Source organism: Schistocerca serialis, chromosome 3 (genome assembly GCF_023864345.2).
Source record: "Schistocerca serialis cubense isolate TAMUIC-IGC-003099 chromosome 3, iqSchSeri2.2, whole genome shotgun sequence".
NCBI lineage: Eukaryota > Metazoa > Arthropoda > Insecta > Orthoptera > Acrididae > Schistocerca > Schistocerca serialis.
The window spans coordinates 983729053-983756102 of record NC_064640.1 but is presented as its reverse complement, the minus strand read 5'-3'; the positions used below and the strand labels follow the sequence as shown (position 1 = coordinate 983756102).

General features: G+C 40.8%; 1 protein-coding gene across 2 annotated transcripts in view; it reads left to right on the top strand.

Moving 5' to 3' along the window:
• LOC126471429 (uncharacterized) overlaps nt 1–27050 on the top strand; it is a 649788-nt gene that overhangs the window by 305473 nt on the left and 317265 nt on the right. For both annotated transcript variants that reach the window (XR_007586305.1, XM_050099588.1), the window contains exon 12: nt 1194–1422. Coding sequence is in view for 1 of the 2 variants with exons in the window: in XM_050099588.1 (XP_049955545.1) it covers nt 1194–1422 (229 nt within the window). In the remaining variant the exon portion in view is untranslated. The remainder of the gene's footprint in view (nt 1–1193; nt 1423–27050) is intronic.

Below are 27050 nucleotides of genomic sequence, written 5' to 3'. Positions count from 1 at the left end.
ATATGCAATGATGCATTACTGCAAGCTTCTCAGACATTTCCGCTGAAATGCTAGCATGTATGCAGCAGTTATTCCCTACCAGACTGGAAGCAGGTATTGCACAGCTAGTGGTAATTTGAAACACAAGTTATGATGCACAGTTGTCTTGTTACTAGTCGGAATCCACATGATCATTGTATGCACTTATGTTAAGCTTTAGTATGTGCTATCACAGGTATTTTACAAGTGCTGGCGTAGGAACTTTTAAAAATATGGTATCATGTAAATGAATCACTCTGGAATCCTGCAACAAACACCACTGACATTCTGATTTACTGTACTTATAGTTTGTTAATGTCAGTAACATTGTTCCATTTAAAAAAGTGAATGTTTGCACAAAAAATACACTTTCTAAGTATTATTACAATCTGTTGACTGGCTAACAATATGAGCCCCTGACTACCAATCCATTTTGTGAAGACTGCACATAAATAACACTTTCCATTTCCACAATATTTGTTGTGCAAGTTATAGATGATTTACACAGTTTATTTGGAGAAAAGATGCAAAACACATAAACACACATATAGAAATTGGACATACTTCCAGTCCTCAAAAACCCTTCACCAAGGTTAACATTGTTTTCAGAGATCAAGAAATGGAACAGAGATATAGGCTTTAAAGTGAAATTATTTTACTTTAAAATTTTAGCTTTCAATTTTTTGTAAATAATGCTCATAATTATTCTCTGTATTGTGACCTCATATATTGTTTTGTCTAGTTTTGTGTCCAGATGGGTGTCATATAATGAAGACAAAGGTTCAGGGTTTAATTCTAGGTTGATGTTAAGAACTTCGTTGTTGTTTATGTCTCACTTATGCTAATGCATGTGAAGTGGAATTATGATTACAGGTCCATGTTAAAATGGAAGGTTTCCTATAATTAACTGTTCTCCTTATTTTCTTGCTGAAGGAATGCAAGAGTTTACTGCCTCCATTAATCACTGTTATTTTTAAGTTAATCTACTGGTTGACTTTGTTTTACTTTATTTTTCTCCTCAGCTCACAATATAACATGCATTTTCTGACCCCTTATAAATTACTTATATGAAGAATAAATTTCTCTCATGAATTATTTTGTGGTTCAAAATGAAATAAACTTTTTCTGATAACCAGACAGTTAAGATGCATTCTTTATCTTTGTTCTTCTTATAGATATACTTAAAGATTGAAGGTGTTGAAGAAAGTCTGAAACAGCAACTTATTAAGATGAGTACAAATATGTTGTCAATTCCAAGAATTTATGAGCTCCTAAAGGAATTAAAACCATCTCCTGTGCCCAGGCAAAGACGAGCTGTTCACATAGAAATAATTGCAAAAGTCCATGGTCGTGTGATATTCTGTACATATATCAATGATACAACATACCACCAACAGTTGGAAGGTAAATTTCTGTTTATTTTCTAAAAACTATTATTTTGAGGAACAGTTAAAGATATTAAATTGTATGTTAACATATTCAGATTTAATTGTTGCTTAATCATTGCTCTTAAATACAGGCTGAATCTTAAGATACCACTGATGTGGCAATCAAAGATGGCAGCCAATTTGCACATAAATGGGGTATTGAACTGTCACCCTCATCAATGATGTCATCTTCCTTATTAGTGATATATTCTATCATGTTTCTGACATCTTTAAAAAGAAATGAAAGAAAAATAGCAGTCAGTATGTATCCACCATGTTCATTCTGAACAACTAGAATTACTTAAAAATAAGTAAGCTTCATCTGAATTGTGTAAAATAGGGCCATACTCCAAAAATATTGCCAGTACTATTACATTTCCAAAAAACTGCATAGGCTTCACCTGAACTGTGTAAAATGCTACCTGGCTCAATGATGTTTGTCAATACTACAGTATTTCACATAAGATTCCCTTGAATTACATTAAAGGGCACTTTATTCAAAAACTATTGCCAATACTACAGTATCTGCAAAAATTACATCAACTATATCTGAACAGCATAAATTGCTGTTATTCCTGTCTCTTCCCTTCTCTCTGCTCTGTTTGTTTCAAACACTGTACTAAAACATAATGTATTTCCACATCTGCCTCTTCATCATCAGGAAATTTCATTTCTCAAAATACTGTACTGCCTCAGTAAATTTCCTCTCAATCTCTGTCTCTGTTTAATGGTTACATCAATGAGACATCAACATGATAATATACTACAAAGTGAATGGGACAGAAAAATTCTAACAGAAATACTATTGGGTTAAGTTTTATCTTTAAAAATTTCTTTACATATTCATACAATAAATGACATTCTCACATATACACTAAAATCACTGTGAACTTTGTCTTGCACCACAAATTGTTTGACATTTTATGCTGTCACACAAGTGGAAATAAACAGATTTAATCATCTTCAAACTTTTTAGAATATCATCTATTGCAAACAGTAGGCTGTAGCAACTTGAGTAAATATTTGAGACTGGACACCTCTAATCAATTAACCAAGTTTTTGCTGCTGTGGCTGCCTTAATATGATCAAAATGACAGTGATGCATTTTGTGGATGAACTGTATACAGTATGAAAAATATATCTGTAATGTAACAGTCAACCACTTTGTTTTACTGAAACGGAAACAGTTCATTGTAATCAAAACACTCATATTTATCATACATGTCAAAAGCAACAAAGTGGTCAGAACCTGTAAAGCACTACTTCTTGGGTGATTGTATTATTTTCATATTCACCTCTGAAAAAGCATTTGTATCATAGCCAAATCAATAAGTTTGTATTCAAGTAGTGAACGCTCTTGCAAATTAAATCCAGGGCCACAACAATATTCTTCTGAAAGCAAAGATTAACATCTCTTACAGTTCCACTCAATGATACCCTATGAACAGGAACTGACTTCTTTTATTCACAGTTTTCTACTAGGCACAGGTGAAAAAATTAGTTGTTTGTATGACTATTTTTGAAATTAACTGCATCCATTAGTTCATTGCACCACAATAAATAATTCACAATGTGCCAATGTTGAGAAAGGCAAGTTTACCATAACTGATAGCCATGAATATTGATGCTGTGTATATAGTTTGCAGTCGTTTAGATAAATCAGCACTAGCAGTCCAAATTTGCTGTCACCATGCCTTGCAATGAAGATTGGGTGCTGCTCTCCATACTCAAATGCTGATTGTTTTTAGTGTTTATTGTGTTTCTGTTCTCACTCAGGTGCTTCAAGTTCTACAGCATACAAAATGAAGATTCTCTCTTTCCTTGAATTACAATAAGTAACTAAAAATCAAAACAAAAATTTTATTTGTAAAAATAGTTTTGTGGATACAAGCTTACATTTTGTGTCCATAAAGAAGAAGAAAGTGTTAAACAATGACAATGACTATGATGACATCGATGATGGTCCAGCAATGATAACATGCTACTTGCAGTGCTTTCTCTCCTTTAAACATACCTCCCTGCTGATTCACCAGGTTGTGACAAGCCCTGTCACATCATTCATCGTGTTTTACTTCCACATCATTTCAAAGGCAGATGCGTCCCTTAGGATATGCATATTCTGGTAACAGTAATGCAATCTCAACCAACACAAATGCATGTGCACTTCCAGATTTAAGAAACCGGAAACACAGTCTCAAATACATGTGTGCTTCAATATAATTGCGTACAAGGGGAAACTCAAATTCACAGGTTGTCTCTTCACCTCTGTGCTGTAGATCGAACAAAAATTTTTACACTGGCCTTACAGCAATAACCTCAGTTTTGTGGTAAACATTAACTGCTGCTGTTTAACTCAAGGGGATATCATGATAAGCTGATGCCACATCTACCTCTACATGAATGCTCTGCAAACCACATTTAAGCGCCTGGCAGAGGGTTCATCAAACTATCTTCATAATTATTCCCTATTATTCCAATCTCATACAGCACACAGAAAGAAAAAAAAAACACATATATGTTTCCTTACAAGCTCTGATTTCCCGTATTTTATTATGATGATCGTTTCTCCCTATGTAGGTCAGCATCAACAAAATATTTTCGCATTTGGAGGAGAAAGTTGCTAATTGAAATTTCACGAGAAGATACTGCCCTAATGAAAAATGCCTTTGTTTTAATGATTTCCACCCCAAATCCTGTATCATTTCAGTGACACCCTCTCCCCTATTTTGTGATAATACAAAACATGGTCCCTTCTTTGAACTTTCTCTATGAACTCCATCAATCCTACCTGATAAGTGTCCCACATCATGCAGCACTATTCTAAAAGAGGATGGACAAGCATAGTGTAGGCAATCTGTTTAGTAGATCTGTTCCATTTTCTAAGTGTCATGACAATAAACACAGTCTTTGGTTAGCCTTCCCCACAACATTTTCTGTGTGTTCCTTCCAGTTTAAGTTGTTCATAATAGTAATTCCCAGGTATTTAGCTGAATTTACAGCCTTTACCTTTGGCTAATTTATCATGTAACCAATGTTCAATGGATTCCTTTTACTACTCATACAGATGACCTCACACTTTTCATTATTTAGGGTCAATTGCCAATTTTTGCACCATACAGATATCTTTTCTAAATTGTTTTGCAATTTCTTTGATCTTCTGATGACTTTGCTAGTCAATAAATGAAAGCATCATCTGCAAACAACCTAAGACAGCTGCTCAGATTGTCTTCTAGATCATTTATATAGATAAGGAACAGGAAAGGGCCTATAACACTAACTTGTGGAATGACAGAAATCACTTCTGTTTTACTCAATGACTTTCTTTCAGTTACTGCAAACTGTGACATCTCTGACAGGAAATCACGAATCCAGTCATATAACTGAGCACATAATTTCGCTAAAAGCTGCTTGTGTGGTACAGTGTCAAAATCCTTCTGGAAATCTAGAAATACAGAATCAATTTGAAATCAATTGTGAATAGCACTCAACACTTTGTGTGAGTAAAGAGCTAGTTGTGTTTCACAAGAATGATGTTTCCTATTCCGTGTTGACTGTGTGTCAAAAGACCATTGTCTTCAAGGTAATTCATAATGTCTGAACACTGAACACAATATATGTTTCAAAGTCCTGCTGCATATTGACATTAATGATATGGGTCTATAATTTAGTGGATTACTCCTAATATCTTTTTTGAGTATTGGTGTGACCCATTCAACTTCCCAGTCTTTGGGTATGGATCTTCAGTTGAGCGAATAGTTGTATGTGACTGTTAAGTATGGAGCTATTGTATCAGCGTATTCTGAAAGGAACCTAGTTAATATACAGTGTGGACTAGAAACTTGCTTTTGTTAAGTGATTTAAGCTGCTTCACTACTAGGATGATATCTACTTCTACATTATTCATGTTGGCGGCTGTTCTTGATTTGAAGTCTGGAATATTTTCTTTGGATTCTTTGGTGAAGAAATTTTGAAAGGCTGTGTTTAGTAACTCTGCTTTCACAGCACTGTCACCCATAGTATTTCTATTGCTATCATGCAGAGAAAACATTGAGTGTGTCTTGCCACTACCAAACTTTACATATGACCAGAATGTTGTTGGATTTTCCGCCAGGTTTCGAGTCAAAGTTTTGCTGTGGCACCTATTATAAGCATCTTGCGCTGCTATCTGTGCCAAATTTTGAGCTTCTGTAAAAGATCACAAGTCTTGGAGATTTTGCATCCATTTAAATTTGGCTGTCCCTGAGAAGCAAAATGAAATATCCAATCCCACCAGCCCAACAGAGCATACCTCACACATCCACTCTGGTAAGAACCAGCTTACTGAGCTCTTAATATTGTCATTTTTATTCAGGCTTCATTTTAAGTTCTCCTTTTAAATTGAATACAGTCCCTCACCAGCCATTGTCATGACCCAGTGTGTGCTCTTTGATATGCAAAATCCCACGCAGTAATTAAGTGAACTGTTTACAAATTTGAGAAACACACTTTTTCGGCATGTCTTTCAACTAATGGACTGTTCTGATATGTAATTTCCCATTTTGCAATTGAATTTTTCACTTTATTATTTTTGCACACAGCCCATTGAAATGGAATGGAACAGAAAATCAAAAAGATTCATTGAGACAAACCATTAAAATGGAATGGGACAGAATGCCTTCCCCTTGTCAGATTGACCTAAGATTCAGAAAAATCTGGACCAGAAAGAATAACACACTAATAATATGTCCTATGCTCCAAAACCAGTCTCTATAAATGTCTTTAAAACCTCTTAAAAGTAAAACCACAGAAAATTAACCACTTCAGTTTCATCTTTACACATCTTGTAACCTCTGCGACACATTACTCGTTAAAGCCCGTACTATGCTAAGTGAGCGGGGTTCACCTTACGAGAAAGGATTTTTGTATAGATATCGACCGCGTGTACCTGAATGGTGGCATATCAGACTTACACCCACTCTGTAATAACAATGATCTGTCAAGCAAGTTTGAAATGCAATTACACATCAGGATGGACCAAAAGCAACACTGAAGATGCTACCAATTTGATAATAATATGGTCGCCAGCCTAATTAGGCATTAACTGAGTTTCTTCCCTGTACAAGTTGGTAGATATTCATGCAAAACAACAAGTAGTAACACTGCATAATATAGTAGAATTTTAGAACCAGAAAATCTATAGAACTGATAGTTTCACGTTCTGTACTGATATGGAAAAGCCATGAATATATAACACTACACTATAATGTATACTACAAAACTTTATACTGTCTATTAATCTGATTAAAATCAGGCATAGATCACCCTAGAAATAGCACTTTCATGCCACACACAAAATGTCAATTTTGATAAAGATAAAACACTGATAAATTTTTACTTTTATATTGACTTAAACTTTTGCTGGTCAAACCAATTTAGAACACTTCAGAATTCAAATGAATAAAGGGGCGGGGGGGGGGGGGGGGGGGGGGGGACCCTGAAACTGTTATGATCACTGTATTAAAAAAAAATGATTACTGAATTTATTATGCGTTCAAGATTTCCGGTATATAAGTTACTACTCTTTTCATCTTATTTACCGCTCATTTAAATACCTTTATATCTGTCTTGAAATACGAGGTGCATTCAAGTTCTAAGGCCTCCGATTTTTTTTCTCCGGACTGGAAAGAGATAGAAACATGCGCATTGTTTTAAAATGAGGCCGCATTCATTGTCAATACGTCCCAGAGATGGCAGCACCGTACGGCAGATGGAATTTTACCGCCAGCGGCGAGAATGAGAACTGTTTTAAATACTTAAAATGGCGACGTTTTCCTTACTTGAACAGCGTGCAGTCATTCGTTTTCTGAATTTGCTTGGTGTGAAATCAATTGAAATTCTCTCGACAGTTGAAGGAGACATGTGGTGATGGAGTTATGGATGTGTCGAAAGTGCGTTCGTGGGTGCAACAGTTTAATGAAGGCAGAACATCGTGTGACAACGAACCGAAACAACCTCAGGCTTGCAAAAGCCGGTCTGACGACATGATCGAGAAAGTGGAGAGAATTGTTTTGGGGGATCGCCGAATGACTGTTGAACAGATCGCCTCCAGAGTTGGCATTTCTGTGGGTTCTGTGCACACAATCCTTCATGACGACCTTAAAATGCGAGAAGTGTCATGCAGGTGGGTGCCACGAATGCTGACCGTCGACCACATGGCTGCCCATGTGTCATGTTGCCAAGCAATGTTGACGCGCAACGACAGCATGAATGGGACTTTCTTTTCGTCAGTTGTGACAATGGATGAGACGTGGATGCCAGTTTTCAATCCAGAAACAAAGCGCCAGTCAGCTCAATGGGAGCACACAGATTCAGCGCCACCAAAAAAATTTCGGGTAACCGCCAGTGCTGAAAAAATGAAGGTGTCCATGTTCTGGGACAGCGAGGGCGTAATCCTTACCCATTGCGTTCCAAAGGGCACTACGGTAACAGGTGCATCCTACAAAAATGTTTTGAAGAACAAATTCCTTCCTGCACTGCAACAAAAACGTCCGGGAAGGGCTGCGCGTGTGCTGTTTCACCAAGGCAACGCACCCGCACATCGAGCTAACGTTACGCAACAGTTTCTTCGTGATAACAACTTTGAAGTGATTCCTCATGCTCCGTACTCACCTGACCTGGCTCCTAGTGACTTTTGGCTTTTTCCAACAATGACAGACACTCTCCGTGGCCGCACATTCACCAGCCGTTCTGCTATTGCCTCAGCGATTTTCCAGTGGTCAAAACAGACTCCTAAAGAAGCCTTCGCCGCTGCCATAGAATCATGGCGTCAGCGTTGTGAAAAATGTGTACGTCTGCAGGACGAATACGTCGAGAAGTAACGCCAGTTTCATCGATTTCGGGTGATTAGTCAATTAGAAAAAAAAATCGGAGGCCTTAGAACATGAATGCACCTCGTAATTAAACTTCATTACTATATCAATATTAAAGTTATCTTTCAACTTTGTTAGACCTTCATTATTCATTTACTGGTTCATTAACAAAACACTTCTTTAAACACCACTCTAACATAGCTAGGTCTGCAAATAATTATTATTAACACAAAATTTAATTTTTTCGTTTTGGGGCACTCGGATTGCACAATATTTGGAAAGGACCCTGTCTAGGTTAGTTGTGGGGATAATTAAATAATGGGAAAGTTCTGGTAAAATTTAGGTTATTATTGCACAGTTCACTCTCTGATTCATACGAATACAGTACTAAAAGTTTCAACCTGCTGGTATCGATGCGGCGGTTGTCGGGCTGCGAGATGACGAGGCACAGAGCACACACACAATCACAGCTATGGCTCTTGACGTATTGGCACTTTAAATCTTCTTAGTGTCGCAATACTTTTCCATTTAGTGCCTATGGAAATTTGCCATGCTGTGTGGTCATTGGAACGGCATACCCGAGGCTCAGTGAAGATATGTCTTCCAGGAGAGCCACCTCGCTCCAGAAGGTGTTGCTCAAACCAGTGCCAAACTCCAACTACTACTGAGCCAGATGTGCTGTGCAGTGCCCGCGTGCATTTTCCCACACTCACCTGCCATCCACCTTTTACCGCTCCCTTACAGACAGGGTATTCACCCGAGGTTTTGCATTCTACATATCCTAACACATTGCCTATGTATGGATCAGATGCACAGTTACAATTTTAAACATCTTACAACAGTTTCAACATTTGTTACAGTATTACTTGACAGTTCACATCAACATTAATATTCACATTGAAACTTATTTACAGTTTTCTTAACATAATGACAGGAAATAAAAAAGAAATGAAATCAGAACATCAATTACACAAATGTATCGAAAAATCAGAAGGAAAAAATTACTTATATGTACAATAGTACAGCATCATTGTTGTTACAATCTCACAAGTGAAATAATACTTCCTCCTAATGCTCTAATACAAGATTTTCTTGGAAAAATAACAAGACATCACTAGACAATGCTGCCTTTGAAAAAATCATGAATTTATTGTGGTAGATATTGAAAGTACAGTAGTGATTTAAAACAAAAAGTCCTGTTCTCCATCCCTCTGAATGTTACTACACTGAAGCTCCAAAGAAACCGGTATAGGCATGTGTATTCAAATACAGAGAGACGTAAGGAGGCAGAATATGGTGCTGCAGTTGGTAATGCCTCTATAAGACAACAAGAGTCTTGCGCTGTTGTTAGATCAGTTACTGCTGCTACAATCATAGTGTATCAATATTTAAGGGAGGATGTAATGGATTTTGGTCCAAAACATCGATTTTTCAAAAATATTATTTTCTTGATCCACACGGTTAATCTATGTTGTGTGTGAATTTTATAATGATAGCAGCCTTAGACATGCTTTTAAATTGTTAAACTGATTAACTCTGCACTGGCGACTGCTCCCACCTTTTCCAACATTTGGGAAACTGCTTGCTTCTGTGGAATTTCTGTTAGTGTGAATGCTATTTCTTTCCATACGTTTGGCTGACATTATATCTCTGGCTGACATTTATAGCTTTGCCTGAAAACTTTCTTGCATGTGGTTTATTTATGTGGAAGTCAAGATTTATGCATAATGGGTTGTAGAAAAACTGTTTATAAGAAACAGAGGTTTCATGGAAATCGGCTTACCAACGAAAAAGGGGAAGCAGCTTTAAATGAAGAACATAAGCTCTCAGCTTCAGCATGGAAACTTGTGACAGGAGAATTGTAGAGGTGCGTGAATGATGTTGATATGGATTCCACTGGATTCAGACTTATTGATTTAGAGCTTCTCGGCCAAGCCATAAAGTTTTCATGTTCATGTGTTAGCAGTAAAAATATGGAATGCATGATTGTTGTTGAAGAAAGAAGAGTGGGAATAACTTGTGATTTTAAATTAATTTGTAATTCATGTGGCTATGAATTTTCATTTTCCTCCTCCAAAAAACTGACACTGGTACCTATGAAAGCAATTTTAGGTTAGCTTATGCTCTGAGATGCCTTGGACAGGGCAGGGAAGGAGCTAATTCTTTGTGTTGTTTTCTGAACATGCCTCCACCTTGTGCAATGTTTGAAAATTAAATAAAGAAATGTCTGATGCTACATGTGATACTGCCAAAGTTTCTATGAAGAAAGCAGTGGAGGAATTGTTGCAAATAAGCCAAAAACAAATGGATCCTGGAGTAGATCCTGGAGTTGATTCATGACAGTGAATCTCCTACAAATGTTACTGACCTCTGTGTGTCTGTAGATGGGACCTGTATGAAAAGAGGTCACACATGTCTGTATGGAGTTGCATCTGTTATTGGTATTGACTGAGGTAAAGTTTTGGATGTTGAAATTATGTCTAAATACTGCCACCAGTGTGCAACAAGGAAAATGTCCAACAATGAAGACAGTGAGAAGCTGTGGCAAGAAAAGCATGCAGTAGCATGCTTAAAAAATTGTAGTGGCTTGAGTGGGGGCATGGAGGCTGCTGCAGGTATGAGGATGTTCTCCAGATCTGAGGACTGCTGATGGGGACTCCTCTTCGTTCAAAGCTGTAACAGATAAAAATGTGTTCAATACAACAATAGAAAAGTTGGAATGTGTTGGCCACATCCAAAAGGCCTGGTGGTAGACTTCATAGTTTGCTGAAAGGGAAGAAAGGTGAAGTACTTGAGGATCAAAAACCACCAGGAGGAAAAGGCAGGCTTACTCTGAAAGAAACTGATTCTTTTCAGTTATTTTATGGGATAGCTATCAAAAAAACACATATAATTTAGAGGCAATGAGGCATGCTGTGTAGGCAATGTTTTTCCACAAACTATCCACTGACCAAACACCGTTGTACAATCGGTGTCCGAAAGACAATTGGTGTAAGTTCAACAACAGAAATGAGATGTATTCACATAAACACTCATTTCCAGAACATGTTATGAATGCAATTAAGCTCACATTCAGGTTTATTGAAAACCATGATTTATTGAGGAAGTGTCTTCATGGATAGACACAAAATGCAAATGAAAGACTCAATAATTTAATTTGGATTAGATGCTCAGCAAGGACATTCTATGGACTTGAAGTACTCAAAATAGGTATCTATGATGCAGTTTTATGTTACAATAATGGAAATAGTGGCAGAATTGAAGTGCAGAAGAGAGATGGTATAGATCATGGTGTGTTTACATTCAGGTTTATTGAAAACCATGATTTATTGAGGAAGTGTCTTCATGGATAGACACAAAATGCAAATGAAAGACTCAATAATTTAATTTGGATTAGATGCTCAGCAAGGACATTCTATGGACTTGAAGTACTCAAAATAGGTATCTATGATGCAATTTTATGTTACAATAATGGAAATAGTGGCAGAATTGAAGTGCAGAAGAGAGATGGTATAGATCATGGTGTGTTTACAACAAAATCATTTTACACCATCAGCGAGAGCAGGGTCAAGAAAGCTAACACATCAGTGTCTTACCTGCAGATACAGGCCAGGCAGATTGAAAGAGGGGAGAAGAGAAACCTGGAGGATGAGGAGTATCAGTATGGAGGATTTTAAAATTGAGGTTAGCTTATTACATGTAGAAATATGAGAAGAAAATCTTTGAAACTCATTTTCTCTGTTTTACATTTTTTACGATATTAGAAACCTTTTCTCAAAACGTATGTGTGCTAGTGCTATGAAATTTTCAGGAACTATTTGCAATGTATTACTGTCTCCCTGGAACTAAAAAATACGAGATCTTGCAATTACATTCTGGTTTTTAGATGGTTGTATGTAGGAAAAAACGTTAATTTTGAATGTGCAAAATTAAAAACTCTGTTAACGATGCAATTTGTACCATAAATTAGTAACTGTAGTTCAGTTGCCTTGTAACATTCTCAGGACACAACAATAAAATTTTCAGATTAATTGCATGATTAGAATTTGAGTTCTGTCTTTTTATAAAAAGGACAATGAAAAAATTAAAAAATTCAAATTTCTGACAAAATATTACTCCTGCATATTTTATTATATTTTTCTGTTAAAACACAGCTCTTTTGCTTTACACATGCAAAATTTTAGATTTATACATGAATAAATATGGCTGTAATGACTTTTTAAATAAATGTTTACATTTTCCATTACATCCCTCTTAAGTGAGTTCGAACATGGTCTTATAGTCAGCACATGGGACACAGCATCTTCAAGTTAGCAATAAAGTGGGGATTTTGCCATACAACCATTTCATGAGTGTACTGTGAATATCAGGAATCAGGTAAAACATCAATCTGTGGCATCGCTGCAGTTGGAAAAAGATCCTAAAGAATGGGACCAGTGATGACTGAAGAGAATTGTTCAGTGTAACTAAAGTGTAGCACTTCTAAAAATCGCTGCAGATTTCAATGCTGGGCCATCAACAAGTGTCAGCATGCAAACAATTCAATGAAATGTGATCAATATTGACTTTCTGAGGTGAAGGCCCACTCATATACTCTTGATGACTGCACGACACACCTTGCACCTTACACCTTGCCTGGGCCCGTCAACACTGATATTGGTCTGTTGATGAATGGAAATATGTGCCAGGTCAGACGAGTCTCATTTCAAATTGTATCAAGCAGATGTACGTGTACAGGTATGGAGCCAACCTCATCGATCCAAGGACCCTGCATGTTAGCAGGGAACTGTTCAAGCTGCTGGAGGCTCCAGACCACGGAAGAGATAAAATAACCTGACTGTGGTGCTTCTGAGGGTGGAATGTATACAAAATATAATGAGGTGAATAAGCAAACACTAAAATCTGCTCTGCAGCATTCTTAATATACCCTGAGACTGCAAGGCCACAAGTTCTCCAGATAGATATAAATTTCCCTACAGAAAATGGATGTGTCAGAAATTATTTTTTACTAGAAACTCTGCTTACCCAAAACCTACTGCAGGAAATAAATATACAAACTACAGTGCACTGATCTAAACTATATGCTGTGTACTAGCATGAGATTTAAATGTAGAGTCATGACATGCTGCTTACATGAGGAATCCACCTCACATGAGGATATGCACTAAGATTTATGCAAAAATAAATAGTAAGAGCAATTTGCTAAACACTGGTCTATGCAGTAAGATACACAGATATAGTTCCACTTCTTCACTAAAACATGTGGAAAAAATGCAAACTAAACTAAATGACTCTGTATCAGACAACTGCTGCTGGTGCTGCTGCTGCTGCTGCACTAGGCACATCTACTTGTCTTGGCACCTGCTGCTGGACTAAGCAAGTCTACACCATACAGGTGCACATCCACCACTTGCATACAGACAGAACCTACTGTCATCACTGATAACAACAGAGTCCATTTCACTCTCCAGTCAACTCTTTCACAACACAAGAGTAGAGAGTAGCCACGATTCGTGGTGTCACATTGTTAGTCATATTCTGGCCGAGGCACACATGATCTTAATCCCGGTGCAAGCAGGCAGTTCACAATGGTCCTTGATGACGCAGTAGTAGCAACATGTGCCCAGATTTCACCTCTGGATGATGTTCTGTTGGCCATTGCTGCTCATACCATGTGTCGATCTTGGCATACGACTGTACTATGCGGATGTCCAGAACCTGATCTACAGGTTTGGTAGTGTTCCATAGACCACTGCTGACAGCAGTGATACACCACCAATAACCCCCCAGGGGGTCCACAACTCTTTTGTGGATACGTGCGTAGCAAGCACGGTACTCCGACCTAATGTGGCCCTCCTTCCTTCCCGGACTGCATACCTTCCTTTTTCCGCATCCTTCCCTATCCCCCATCTTTGCCCCCCCTCCCCTCACCTCTGGCTCTTTCCTTCCCTTTCTCCCCATCTGGGAATATGTTTTGTGCCTACGTCCGGAGATGGATGCTCGAAAATGTAACACATTCTTCGCTTTCTCTGCTTGCACATCTTCATCCTTCCTTTGTCCTTCTCTTTTCCTTACCTCTTCTCTTTACCCTTTTCTCTGCTGCGGCATTTGAGACCTCTCTTCTTTCCTTTCCCTTTCTTTGTTTTTCCCTTTCTCTTTTTTCCTCCCTGTGGGTGTCTGAAGGCCGACCCACGCATTTTCATGCATAGCCAGTGACGGGGTAATGCATAATTCCCCGCCCCAGGTAGACAGGTAGGACACGTACGTACCCCCTGGTAACGGCCAGGCCCAGGGAGGGGTGATTACCTGAGCTGATACCTTCCGAAAGTGCCGATTGGTTCCTCCTGCCATTTCTCAGGAGGTGTGACCTGAGGTGTGAACAATCACCTAAGGCAGGAGTGCCCTCAAAGAGGGCCCCCACAAGAGCGGAGCGCGCCATCGGAGACGCCAGTAATCATGGGGGATTCTTCCGCAATGGTTTCCTCATCTTCCACTATGTCTGCTCACAAGCATAAGTTCACTGAGTCTCAGCCACAGACAGTTCTTCCATCGTAGCCACAGTTTCTTGTTGTTTCTCGGTCTGACGAAGGTCACGACTTCTCCACGGTCAACCCTTTCATTATTCAGAAAGGTGACAACACAATTGCAGGTCCTGTAAAGTCTTGTTCCAGATTACAGAATGGCACCTTGTTCTTAGAAACAGTCATGCCCTCCAGGCACAAAAATTGCTGCATACTTCACTGCTCCACACCTTCCCTGTCTCGGTGGAAGTGCACCGCACTTTAAATTCCTCACATGGAGTCGTTTATACACGCTCCCTCGATGGATTATCTGATGAGGAAATTCAACACTACCTGTCTCACCAGGGCATAACGGCCGTTCATAGAGTCATGAAAAGGGTTGACACGAACATCGTTCCAACCTGTACTGTCTTCTTGACATTTGACAGAGTTCAACTCCCACCGAAAATAAAAGTGGGCTATGAGATAATTTCCGTTCGCCCCTACATCCCAAACCCTACACGTTGCTATCAGTGTCAGTGGTTCAATCATACCAGCCAGTCCTGTTCCAACCCAGCCAAATGTGTTACGTGTGGCAAGGATGCCCATGAGGGTGCTTGTCCACCTCCATCCCCTCGTTGCATCAACTGTATGGGTGACCACGCTGCTTCCTCTCAATATTGCCCCATTTTTAAAGACGAAAAGCTCATTCAGGAAATCAGAGTGAAGGAAAAGGTGTCAACCTTTGCTGCTCGAAAATTATTCACTAGTCGAAAGCCCACTGTGCCTCACACAGGAAAATACAGCACAGTCCTTGCCTCTCCTCGGCCAACAAAGGAGGCGGCCACGCAGACTTGTGATCTCACCTTTAGTGACACGGTCGTCAGATCGGCCAGCCCAGAGATCGCCCGTTCAACTTCCCCACTTTTGCCTGCTCACTCTATGGCTCACCCTTCATCGGGTTCTGCTAAATCTCGATCCCAAAAGTCCGAAACCCGGACATCCAAAGAAGAGCATACTCGTGAAGATTTTTTACGCACCCCAACTTCACAACCATCGGTTCCTCCTTCATCTAAACATCATGTTTCCAAGAAGGCTAATAAGAAACCCAGCTCCTCTCCTTCTCCGCCGTGGCGTGTCCCATCTACAGCACCACCTGGCAGCAGCCGCCCTCGGCCGTCTTCTGTATCGCCGAGGCGCACTGCTGGCGGCCGATCAACCGGGCAATCACTGGTGGCAGGATCTGCTCCTGAACAACCTATGGATCAGGATCTTCTGCCTTTGGCTGAGTGCCGTTCCACGCTGTCGGTCGCAAGCTCTGAGCAGTCGTTGAGTTGACGGCAACCTTGGTCACATTCTTTCATTTTCTGTCCACCCTATGTCCATTATCCATTGGAATATCCGCGGCATTCGAGTCAATTGGGATGAATTGACGATCCTCTTATGATCCTACTCGCCGGTCATCTTCTGTCTTCAGGAAACAAAGCTGTGTCCCCACGACCACTTTGTTTTCCCTCATTTTCAGTCAGTCCGATTTGATCTCCCCTCTGTTGAAGGCACTCCAGCACATGGAGGACTCATGATTCTTCTCCATAATACTCTCCATTATCACCCAATCCCCTTAAACACTTCCTTCCAAGCTGTCGCTTTCCGTCTTACCCTTTCTGGATACACCTTCTCTCTTTGTACTGTATACATTCCATCGTCCACATCAATGGCACAAGCTGATCTCCCTCATCTTCTTGGTCAGCTTCCACCCCCCTATTTGCTGGTTGGGGACTTCAATGCCCACCACCCACTTTGGGGATCTCCACATCCTTGTCCACGTGGCTCACTATTGATAGACGTCTTCCACCAAGCGGATCTTGTTTGCCTCAACACTGGGGACCCTACATTTTTGTCTGCCTCCACGACAAATTTCTCTCATTTGGACCTTTCGGTCGGTACTGTTCCGCTAGCTTGGCACTTCGAATGGTTCGCCCTTGCTGATACACACTCGAGTGACCACTTTCCATGTGTCCTTCGATTGCAGCCATAACTGCCATATATGCGCCCGAGATGCTGGAAGTTTGCCCAAGCCGATTGGACACTTTTTTCGTCTCTAGCAACATTCGATGACCGTCACTTTCCTAGCGTTGACGATGAGGTCACTCACATTACAGACGTTATTCTTACAGCTGCGGAACGTTCAATACCTCACACCTCCGAATTGCCCCGGCGCCCCCCAGTTTCTTGGAGGAATGAGGCATGCCGTGACGCAATACGTGAGCGGCGACGTGCTCTTCGCGTTTTCAGACACCATCCTACTTTGGCCAACTGAATCCGCTATAAGCAATTCCGTGCGTGGTGTCGTCGTGTCATCCGCGATAGTAAGAAGGCAAGCTGGGACTTCTTTACTAGCTCATTTAACACCTTCACTCCCTCCTCGGAAGTTTGGAGTCAGATTCGACGGTTATCAGGCGCACCTAGTTTCTCCCCAGTCTCTGGGCTCACTGTCGCGCATGATACATTTGTGTACCCCATCGCAATTTCTACCTCATTGGGTCAACACTTTGCTGAGATTTCGAGCTCTTCAAATTACCTGCCCGCGTTTCTCCTGGAGAAATGTGCAGCGGAAGTGCGACCTCTAGCTTTCTCCTCTCAAAATCGCGAAAGCTACAATACTGTTTTCTCCATGCGGGAACTCCAACATGAACTGTCTTCTTCTCGCTCCTCCGCCCCAGGACTGGATGGTATCCACATCCAAATGTTGCTGCATTTATCATACCATAGTCTGTGTTACCTCCTTCGCCTTTATAATCGAATTTGGACCGACAGTACTTTTCCCAGACGATGGCGGGAAGCTATCGTTGTTCCTGTTCCGAAACCTGGAAAGGACAAACATCTCCCCTCTTGCTATCACCCCATTTCTCTCACGAGTAGTGTATGTAAGGTTTTGGAGCATATGGTGAATTGCCATTTAGCTTGGTGGCTGGAGTCCCGCAGCCTTTTAACGCCTGCCCAATGCGGTTTCCGAAAGCATCGTTCTGCAGTTGACCATCTTGTTGCTCTCTCCACTTATATCATGAACAATTTTCTACGGAAACGCCAAACAGTAGCAATATTTTTTGATCTGGAGAGAGCATACGATACCTGTTGGAGGACAGGCATCCTCCGCACACTGTTCTCTTGGTGCTTTCGCGGTCAGTTGCCCCTTTTTCTTCACAAATTTATGGCAAAGCGCACATTTAGAGTGCGGGTGAACACAACTCTCTCCTGTACTTTCTCCCAAGAAAACAGGGTACCCCAGGGCTCTGTGCTAATTGTTGTACTGTTTGAAATTGCCATAAATCCAATTATGGATTGTCTCCTTCCTGATGTCTCGGGCTCCCTCTTTGTGGACGATTTTGAGATCTACTACAGCTCTCAATGGACCAGCCTTCTTGAACGATGTCTTCAAGGATGTCTCGATCACATCCACTCTTGGAGCATCGAAACTGGCTAACCGCTTTTCTCCCAGTAGGACCGTTTGTGTTAATTTTTGGTGTCGTATGGAGTTTCCTCCACCTTCCTTACATCTAGGACCTGTCAACCTTCCGTTTTCGGACATCGCTAAATTCTTGGGTCTTATGTGTGATAGAAAACAGTGCTGGTCCTCCAATGTTTCCTATCTTTTGGCTCGCTGTCTGCGATCCCTCAACACCCTCTGTGTCCTGAATGGTACCTCCTGGGGAGCGGACCGAGTGGTCCTTCTCCGCCTCTATCGCGCCTTAGTGCGCTCGAAGTTGGACTATGGAAGCATAGTTTACTCCTCTGCTCGGCTGTCTATTCTTCGGCATCTCGACTCTATCCACCACCGTGGATTACGTTTAGTGTCTGGAGCTTTTTACACCAGCCCTGTGGATAGCCTTTATGCTGAGACTGCTGAACCTCCGCTGTCCAATCGGTGAGCTGTCCTTCTGAGTCGTTATGCTAGCCATCTGTCTTTCATGCCTGCTAATCCAGCCCATGACATTTTTTTCGACGCCTCCTTGGATGTAGGGTATGCAGGCCACCCTTCCTCCCTACTACCACCAGCAGTCCGCTTCCGTCAAGTGCTCCATTCTCTTTCCTTCCACTTTCCTAAAACTTTCTTGACAACTTGGGGTACAGCACTGCCTTGGCTCCGTCCCCGGATCTGTCTGGTCTGTGATCTTTGTCAGTTTCCAAGGATGGTACCCCTTCACTTGTTTATCGTCGGGCATTATCTGCTCTATGCGCACAAATGAAGGATGCCACATTTATTTACACTGATGGCTCAAAAACATCGTTTGGTGAAGGGAGTGCCTATATTGTTGGCAACACCCCAAAGCGATTTCGGCTTCCCGACCAGTGTTCGGTTTATACTGCGGAGCTTTACGCTGTTCTCCAGGCTGTCCAATACATCCGTCGCCATCAGCGGATACAGTATGTTATCTGTTCAGATTCTCTCAGCTCTCTCCTCAGTCTCCAAGCTCTCTACCCTGTCCACCCTCTGGTCCACCGGATTCAGGACTGCCTATGCTTGCTCTACTTGGGGGGCGTCTCGGTGGCGTTCCTCTGGATCCCCAGACGTGTTGGTATCTGTGGAAATGAGGCGGCCAATATAGCTGCCAAGGCTACAGTCTCTCTTCTTCGGCCAGCTATTCGCATGATTCCCTTTGCCGATCTACGGAGTGTTTTATGTCGTCATGTTGTTCTTTTATGGCATGCACATTAGTTGACACTTCCCCATAATAAATTGCGGGATGTGAAAGCTCTTCCCTGTGCTTGGACCTCTTCCTCCTGAACGCGTTGTCAGGAGGAGGTAATTTTAACTAGACTCTGGATAGGGCACTGTCTTTTTAGCCATCGACAACTTTTAAGTGGTGATCATCCTCCACTCTGTCCCCACTGCTCTCAGCTGTGGATGGTAAGACACCTTTTACTTGAGTGCCCCTATTTTACTCTGTTATGCGCTCATCTACAGCTGTTGCCTGAAATATCATCCATTTTATCAGATGACGCGCTTAGCCGATCGCGTTCTCGAGTTTATTAGTGCCAGTGAGATGACGTCAGTCATTTGAAGCTCTTTTTGGGGACAATCAACCCCCTTCTGTAGTGGTTTTTTAACGCTTTCCTTCTGTTTTTAGTTTCTCCAATTTTTTGAGTTTTGTTCCCATTGCTGCTGGTTTCCAGTTTCGTTATATTTTTACCTTTTCCTAAGTCACAGACTGGGCGCTAATGACCGTAGCAGTTTTGTGCCCTAAAAAAAACCAATACATTGTGTCAAACATATGCAAGCAATCTGCAAGTGTCCTGTAGGCCCATAATGTGACCTCTTTCAAATGGCTGACGCTTTTCAACAAAAGTATGGACTCGATGTTCACCAGTGGGGCATGAATGTTGCAAACTTCTAAACTGAGCAGAGTTACTGCCTATAGAATCACAATGAAGGGTGAACAGACCGGCCTTCTGAGCCCCATCTGATTGCTGATGACTGTGATAACCACTACAACTGCTCAGTATGCACATGCCTTTGCTTTCATCAAGGATTCTGTTATCTTTTTAAAATTTTTAAATTTTTGGTAGTTTCATCCCACTTGATAATTTGTTGATAAAATATTTCCTTATATGCAGGTTTTTTGATTTTGTTAATTTAGTACAGGGAATATTCAAACAAAGGAAACCGGAATGGAATGACAAAAATATGAATTAGTATAGGAGAGCATGCTGAAGGTAATGTCTCTGAATTTTTTTTTTGTTCTTCTAAATATGGGTTGAGGTATTACATGTCATGCATATTACTTGGTCAACTTTCTTGGTTTGCTAACACAGGTTGCAACCCTCTGCTGTTAGAGGGCTCCTAATTTTAGTGTGTAACATGACGTGTAATGTAACTACATTGGTGCATGGGAAAACTGAAAGCACAATTTCAAAGAGTTTGTCCACACATGGAGCATTGTCTCTTTCAAAATGACAAAGCCAGACCTCAAACAAGCACTGTGACTTCAGCAGCAATCCAGTGCCTTGTGTTCATTGTCATCAGTGATCCTCCATACGGTCCTGATTTGGCTCCATCTGATTTTTATCTGCTTCCAAAACTTGAAAAGGACATCTTTGATTACTTCACGTTGAAAGCAATGAAGCACTGCAAGAAGAGGTGAGGCTGTGGATCCATCAACAAAGTCAAAAGTTCTACAATGGCAGTACCAACAAACCCTCTCATTGATAGACATGTGCTTGTCATCAGGGTAACTGTATTGAGAAATAAATAATGTAAGCTTGAAGAACAATGAAGTAGAATGTCAATAAAGTTTGTTTTATTTAAAAAGCTGTAAGATTTTTCACACCTTTCACTTTTTAACTCACTCTTCTAGATTGCTATCAACCATTTTGAATGGTGGAGAGGTACATTTAAAATTACAATGAATAGAAGACTAAACTTTTGGAAAGAGTCCTTCACCAGATTTAGAAAAACACACACATTCATACATGCACAACTCACAAGTGGGCACTGTCGTCTCCAGGTGCTGAAGCCCAGCTGCAGTGAGTAGTGAAGTTAGCTGGGGTAAGCAGTGTGGGTACAAAACAAATGCATGGAGGAAGAGAGGTTCCAAGGTACGGGTGAGGAAAGATAATGTAGAGCTGCCTGTATGAGTGTGCTGGGATGTGGCAAGGACTGGTTGGTGGGTTGCCAGGTGCAGCATCAGAAGGCTGTGTTAGTGGGATGCAGTAGGGGAGGGGGGAAAGGAGGAATGGTAGAGAGAAGAGAGAAGCAGAGGAGGAGAAAAGACAACACAGGTTCACTGGGAGTGAAGAAGTCCTGTGTGAGGCTGGAATGAGACCAGGGAAAGGCATAGAGGAAGGTGGAGGATGGGGACTAAGTTCTGTCATTCTGGCATAGACAGGCTCATTGGGACTGGCTGAAGTGTCATCCTCTGTCAGTGGTGTCATTTGGATGCAGTATGGAAGGTCATAGGGTCAGCACACTACTCTCTCTGCTGTTCCCAGCTATGAAAACATTGTACCCACTACTTATCATTCAAGTAGTTCCTAAGTTGACGTCACGAGGCAGAATGGACTCCCATCAAGAAAAAATTTATGTCAATGCCAGGGATTGAACCCAGCTACACCAGATGGCAGTCAGCCACACAAACCTCTCAGCTACGCAGGCAGACAGAGAACAGTGACTAACAAAGGTTAATTCCAGTGGGGTTATGGGAATCAAAGGTATGTTGCTGGAAGAGCTCCCACCTGTGCAGTTGACTAAAGACAGCAATGGTGGGAAGAAACCAGATGCCAGGGGCTGGAAACCAACTGGTGAAGCCAAGCACACCATATTGAATGGAATGCTATGAAGTTAGATTGTCAAGCTGTCTCCTGGTGACAGTTTGGTATTGGCCATTCATGTAAACAGACAGGTAGCTGATGGTCATATCAATTTGAAATTCTGTACAGTGGTTGTAGCTATGTCACAGGTGGCAATGCCTCTAATGGGTTAGGAAATGCATATCACAGGACTGGAACAGGTGGTAGAGGGAAGACGTATAGGACAAGTCTTGCATATCCAAAGAGTTCAAGTTCCTGATACTATAAGAAATAGATATTTACACTTCTTTCATGTTTATCCCAATTGATCTTATTCAAAAACTGTATGAAATATGCATAACCGGACAATCTATATTTGGCTTTCTATGAAATAAATTTTGAAGGGAGTGTTGACACTCAGTTCATACATGGATCTGATGGCTTTATTCTGCCCCCCCCCAAAAAAAAAAAAAAAAAAAAAAAAAAAAAAAAAAAAAAAAAAAAAAAAAAAAAAAAAAAACCTCTGGAAAACTTACACAAAACATCTTTATACCATAGTTTAGGCATGTGTAAAGGAATGCACAATGTGCAAAGGTAGCTGTTTCCTCATTAACACTTACTTTTAATTTTCCATTGGGGTATAAAATATAATATACTTTATAGTATATGTAGTTGCTGGAGGTTTTCCAGTTCAATTTGGTGTCATGGCAGAGACCTAGTAATTTGACAGAGTCTTTGCTATGACAGTCATTACTAATATCTTTTAAGTAGTATCCTATATTCTCAGTTTTGCTGCACTATGTGATCAAAACTATATGGACGCATGGCTGAAATGTACTTACAAGTTTGTGATACCCTCCATCGGTAATGCTGTTGGCTCCCCCTTAGACTTGATGACAGCTTCCACTCTCATAGGCATATGTTCAATACCGTGCTGGAAGATTTCTTGGGGAATGGCAGCACATTCTTCACAGAGTGCTGCACTGAGGAGATGTATCGATGTCGGCCGGTGAGGCCTGGCATGAAGTCCGCATTCCAAAACACCCCAAAGGTGTTCTATAGGATTCAGGTCAGGACTCTGTCCAGGCCAGTCCGTTACAGGGATGTTATTGTCATGTAGCCATCGCACCACAGGCCATGCATTATGAACAGGTATTTAATTGTGTTGGAAGATGCAATCACCATCCTTAAATTCAACAGTGGGAAGCAAGAAGGTGCTTAAAACATCAATGTAGGCCTGTGCTGTGATAGCGTCATACAAAACCACAAGGGGTGTGAGCCCCCTCCAAGAAAAACACGACCACACCATAACACCACCACCTCCTAATTTTACTGTTGGCACTACACACGCTGGCAGATGATGTTCACTGGGCATTCGCCATACCCACACCCTGCCATCAGATCGCCACATTGTGTAGCATGATTTGTCTCTCCACATAATGTTTTTCCACTGTTCCATTGTCCAATTTTTACATTCCTTACACCAAGCAAGGCGTCGTTTGGCATTTACCGGCGTGATTTGTGGGTTATGAGCAGGTGTCTGACCATTAAATCCTAGTTTCCTCACCTCCTGCCTGTCATAGTACTCACAGTGGATCCCAGTGCAGGTTGGAATTCCCATGTGATGGTCTGGATAGATGTCTGGCTATTACACATTACGACACTCTTCAACTGTCGGCGGTCTCTGTCAGTTATCAAACGAGGTCAGCTTGTACACTTTTGTGGTGTACATGTCCCTTCACGTTTCCACTTCACTATTATATTGGAAACAGTGGACCTAGGGATGTTTAGGAGTGTGGAAATCTTGCGTACAGATGTATGATACAAGTGACACCCCATCACCTGACCACGTTCGAAGTCCGTGAGTTCTGCAGAGTGCCTCATTCTGCTTTCTCACAATGTCTAATGACTACTGAGGTCACTGATATGGAGTATCTGGCAGTAGGTGGCAGCACAATGCACCTAATATGACAAACATTGGTTTTTGGGGGTGTCCGGATACTTTTGATCACATAGTGTATGTTCAGTCTGACTTCATTTGCCTGAAACCAGGAAGATCATTCAACAATAGACCTACAATTTTTGAGTGACTCTGTATCTCTCTTTTTATGCACCACTGTAGAAACAGTTAACTTTAAACAGCCATAAAAGGCACTTTCCTCAAAGATACCATTCATGAGGTAGCATGTTTATTATGTATATAATTTGTTTTAAAATAAAGTTGGAAAAGCCATAACATGCTTCAGTTCTTGAGTTGCTAAGTTTTATTACTACATCCACTATATTGTTGTTGTTGTTGTTGTGGTCTTCAGTTGTGAGACTGGTTTGATGCAGCTCTCCATGCTACTCTATCCCGTGCAAGCTTCTTCATCTCCCAGTACCTACTGCAGCCTACATCCATCTGAATCTGCTTAGTGTATTCATCTCTTGGTCTCCCTCTTCGATTTTTACAGTCCATGCTGCCCTCCAATACTAAATTGGTGATCCCTTGATGTCTCAGAACATGTTCTACCAACCAATCCCTTCTTCTAGTCAAGTTGTGCCACAAGCTCTTCTTCTCCTCAATTCTATTCAATACCTCCTCATTAGTTATGTGATGTACCCATCTAATCTTCAGCATTCTTCTGTAGCACCACATTTTGAAAGCTTCTATTCTCTTCTTGTCTAAACTATTTATTGTCCACGTTTTACTTCCATACATGGCTACACTCCATACAAATACTGTCAGAAACGACTTCCTGACACTTAACTCTATATTCAATGTTAACAAATTTTTCTTCTTCAGAAATGCTTTCCTTGCCATTGCCAGTCTGCATTTTACATCCTCTCTACTTTGACCATCATCAGTTATTTTGCTCCCCAAATAGCAAAACTCCTTTACTACTTTAAGTGTCTCATTTTCTATCTAATTCCCTCAGCATCACCCAACTTAATTCGACTACATTCCATTATCCTCGTTTTGTTTTTCTTGATGTTCATTTTATACCCTCCTTTTAAGACACTGTCCATTCCGTTCAACTGCTCTTCCAAGTCCTTTGCTGTCTCTGGCAGAATTACAATGTCATCAGCGAACCTCAAAGTTTTTATTTCTTCTCCATGGATATTAATACCTACTCCGAACTTTTCTTTTGTTTCCTTTACTGCTTGCTCCATATACAGATTGAATGACATTGGGGATAGGCTACAACCCTGTCTCACTCCTTTCCCAACCACTGCTTCCCTTTCATGCCCCTCAACTCTTATAACTGCCATCTGGTTTCTGTACAAATTGTAAGTAGCCTTTCGCTCCCTGTATTTTACCCCTGCCACCTTCAGAATTTGAAAGAGAGTATTCCAGTCAACATTGTCAAAAGCTTTCTCTAAGTCTACAAATGCTAGAAGCATAGATTTGCCTTTCCTTAATCTTTCTTCTAAGATAAGTCGTAGGGTCAGTATTGCCTCACGTGTTCCAACATTTCTATGGAATCCAAACTGATCTTCTGTGAGGTCAGCTTCTATCAGTTTTTCCATTTGTCTCTAAAGAATTTGCATTAGTATTTTGCAGCTGTGACTTGCTTTTGCAGCTTGATAGTTCGGTAATTTTCACATCTGTCAACACCTGCTTTCTTTGGGATTGGAATTATTATATTCTTCTTGAAGTCTGAGGGTATTTCGCCTGTTTCATACATCTTGCTCACCAGATGGTAGAATTTTTTCAGGACTGGCTCTCCCAATGCCGTCAGTAGTTCCAATGGAATGTTGTCTACTCCGGGGGCCTTGTTTCGACTCAGGTCTTTCAGTGCTCTGTCAAACTCTTCATGCAGTATCATATCTCCCATTTCATCTTCATCTACATCCTCTTACATTTCCATAATATTGTCCTCAAGTACATCGCCCTTGTATAGACCCTCTATATACTCCTTCCACCTTTCTGCTTCCCCTTCTTTGCTTAGAACTGGGTTTCCATCTGAGCTCTTGATATTCATACAAGTGGTTCTCTTTTCTCCAATGGTCTCTTTAATTTTCCTGTAGGCAGTATCTATCTTACCCCTAGTGAGAGAAGCCTCTACATCCTTACATTTGTCCTCTAGCCATCCCTGCTTAGTCATTTTGCACTTCCTGTCGATCTTATTTTTGAGAAGGGAAAAATTTCCACTCAAACTCACTATGACTATGAGAATGGTTTCAAGTTTGCTCCCTGTGGGCTGACCAAACCTGATGCTGTGACGTTACAGGCTACTGCGTCATCACTATGTACAACTTTTTGTCCTGAATTGATGGAGCTGATTAAACTGATCTAGACTAAGAGAGGGGGCAGTTTTATTACACAGATCCCAGACCTCTTTTTTTTTTAATGATCTTCCATGCTGCCGTGCATTTGGTTTCTGGTTGACCTATGAAGTTATCACTATCTTGTTTTTGTAGCTCTTTTATCTCCCTCCTGTTATATAATTTCAGTTTTGGATGGACTAGCATGTAATTACTATTGATAACAGTCTTTCCACTGTATAACTTTAGCAGCATGTTTGGTGTATACAGATGTGTACCACCTAGTTATGCTTATTTTTCAGTTTTTCTTGACATATGGTCTCTTGGTATTCATAGTAGGACAGCATCTATTAGAAGTGGCTACTGTAGTATATAAGAAGTTTTCATATGCTTTACATGTACACTGATATCTGTTAAAAATGGAGCTCCAGTCAACACACTGAGACTCAGATCTGAGGTCTGTTACATATACAGGGTGAGTCACCTAACGTTACCGCTGGACATATTTCATAAACCACATCAAATACTGACAAACTGATTCCACAGACTGAACGTGAGGAGAGGGGCTAGTGTAATTGTTTAATGCAAACCATACAAAAATGCACGGAAGTATGTTTTTTAACACAAACCTACATTTTTTTAAATGGAACTACATTAGTTTTGTTAGCACATCTGAACGTATAAACAAATACGTAATCAGTGCCGTTTGTTGCATTGTAAAA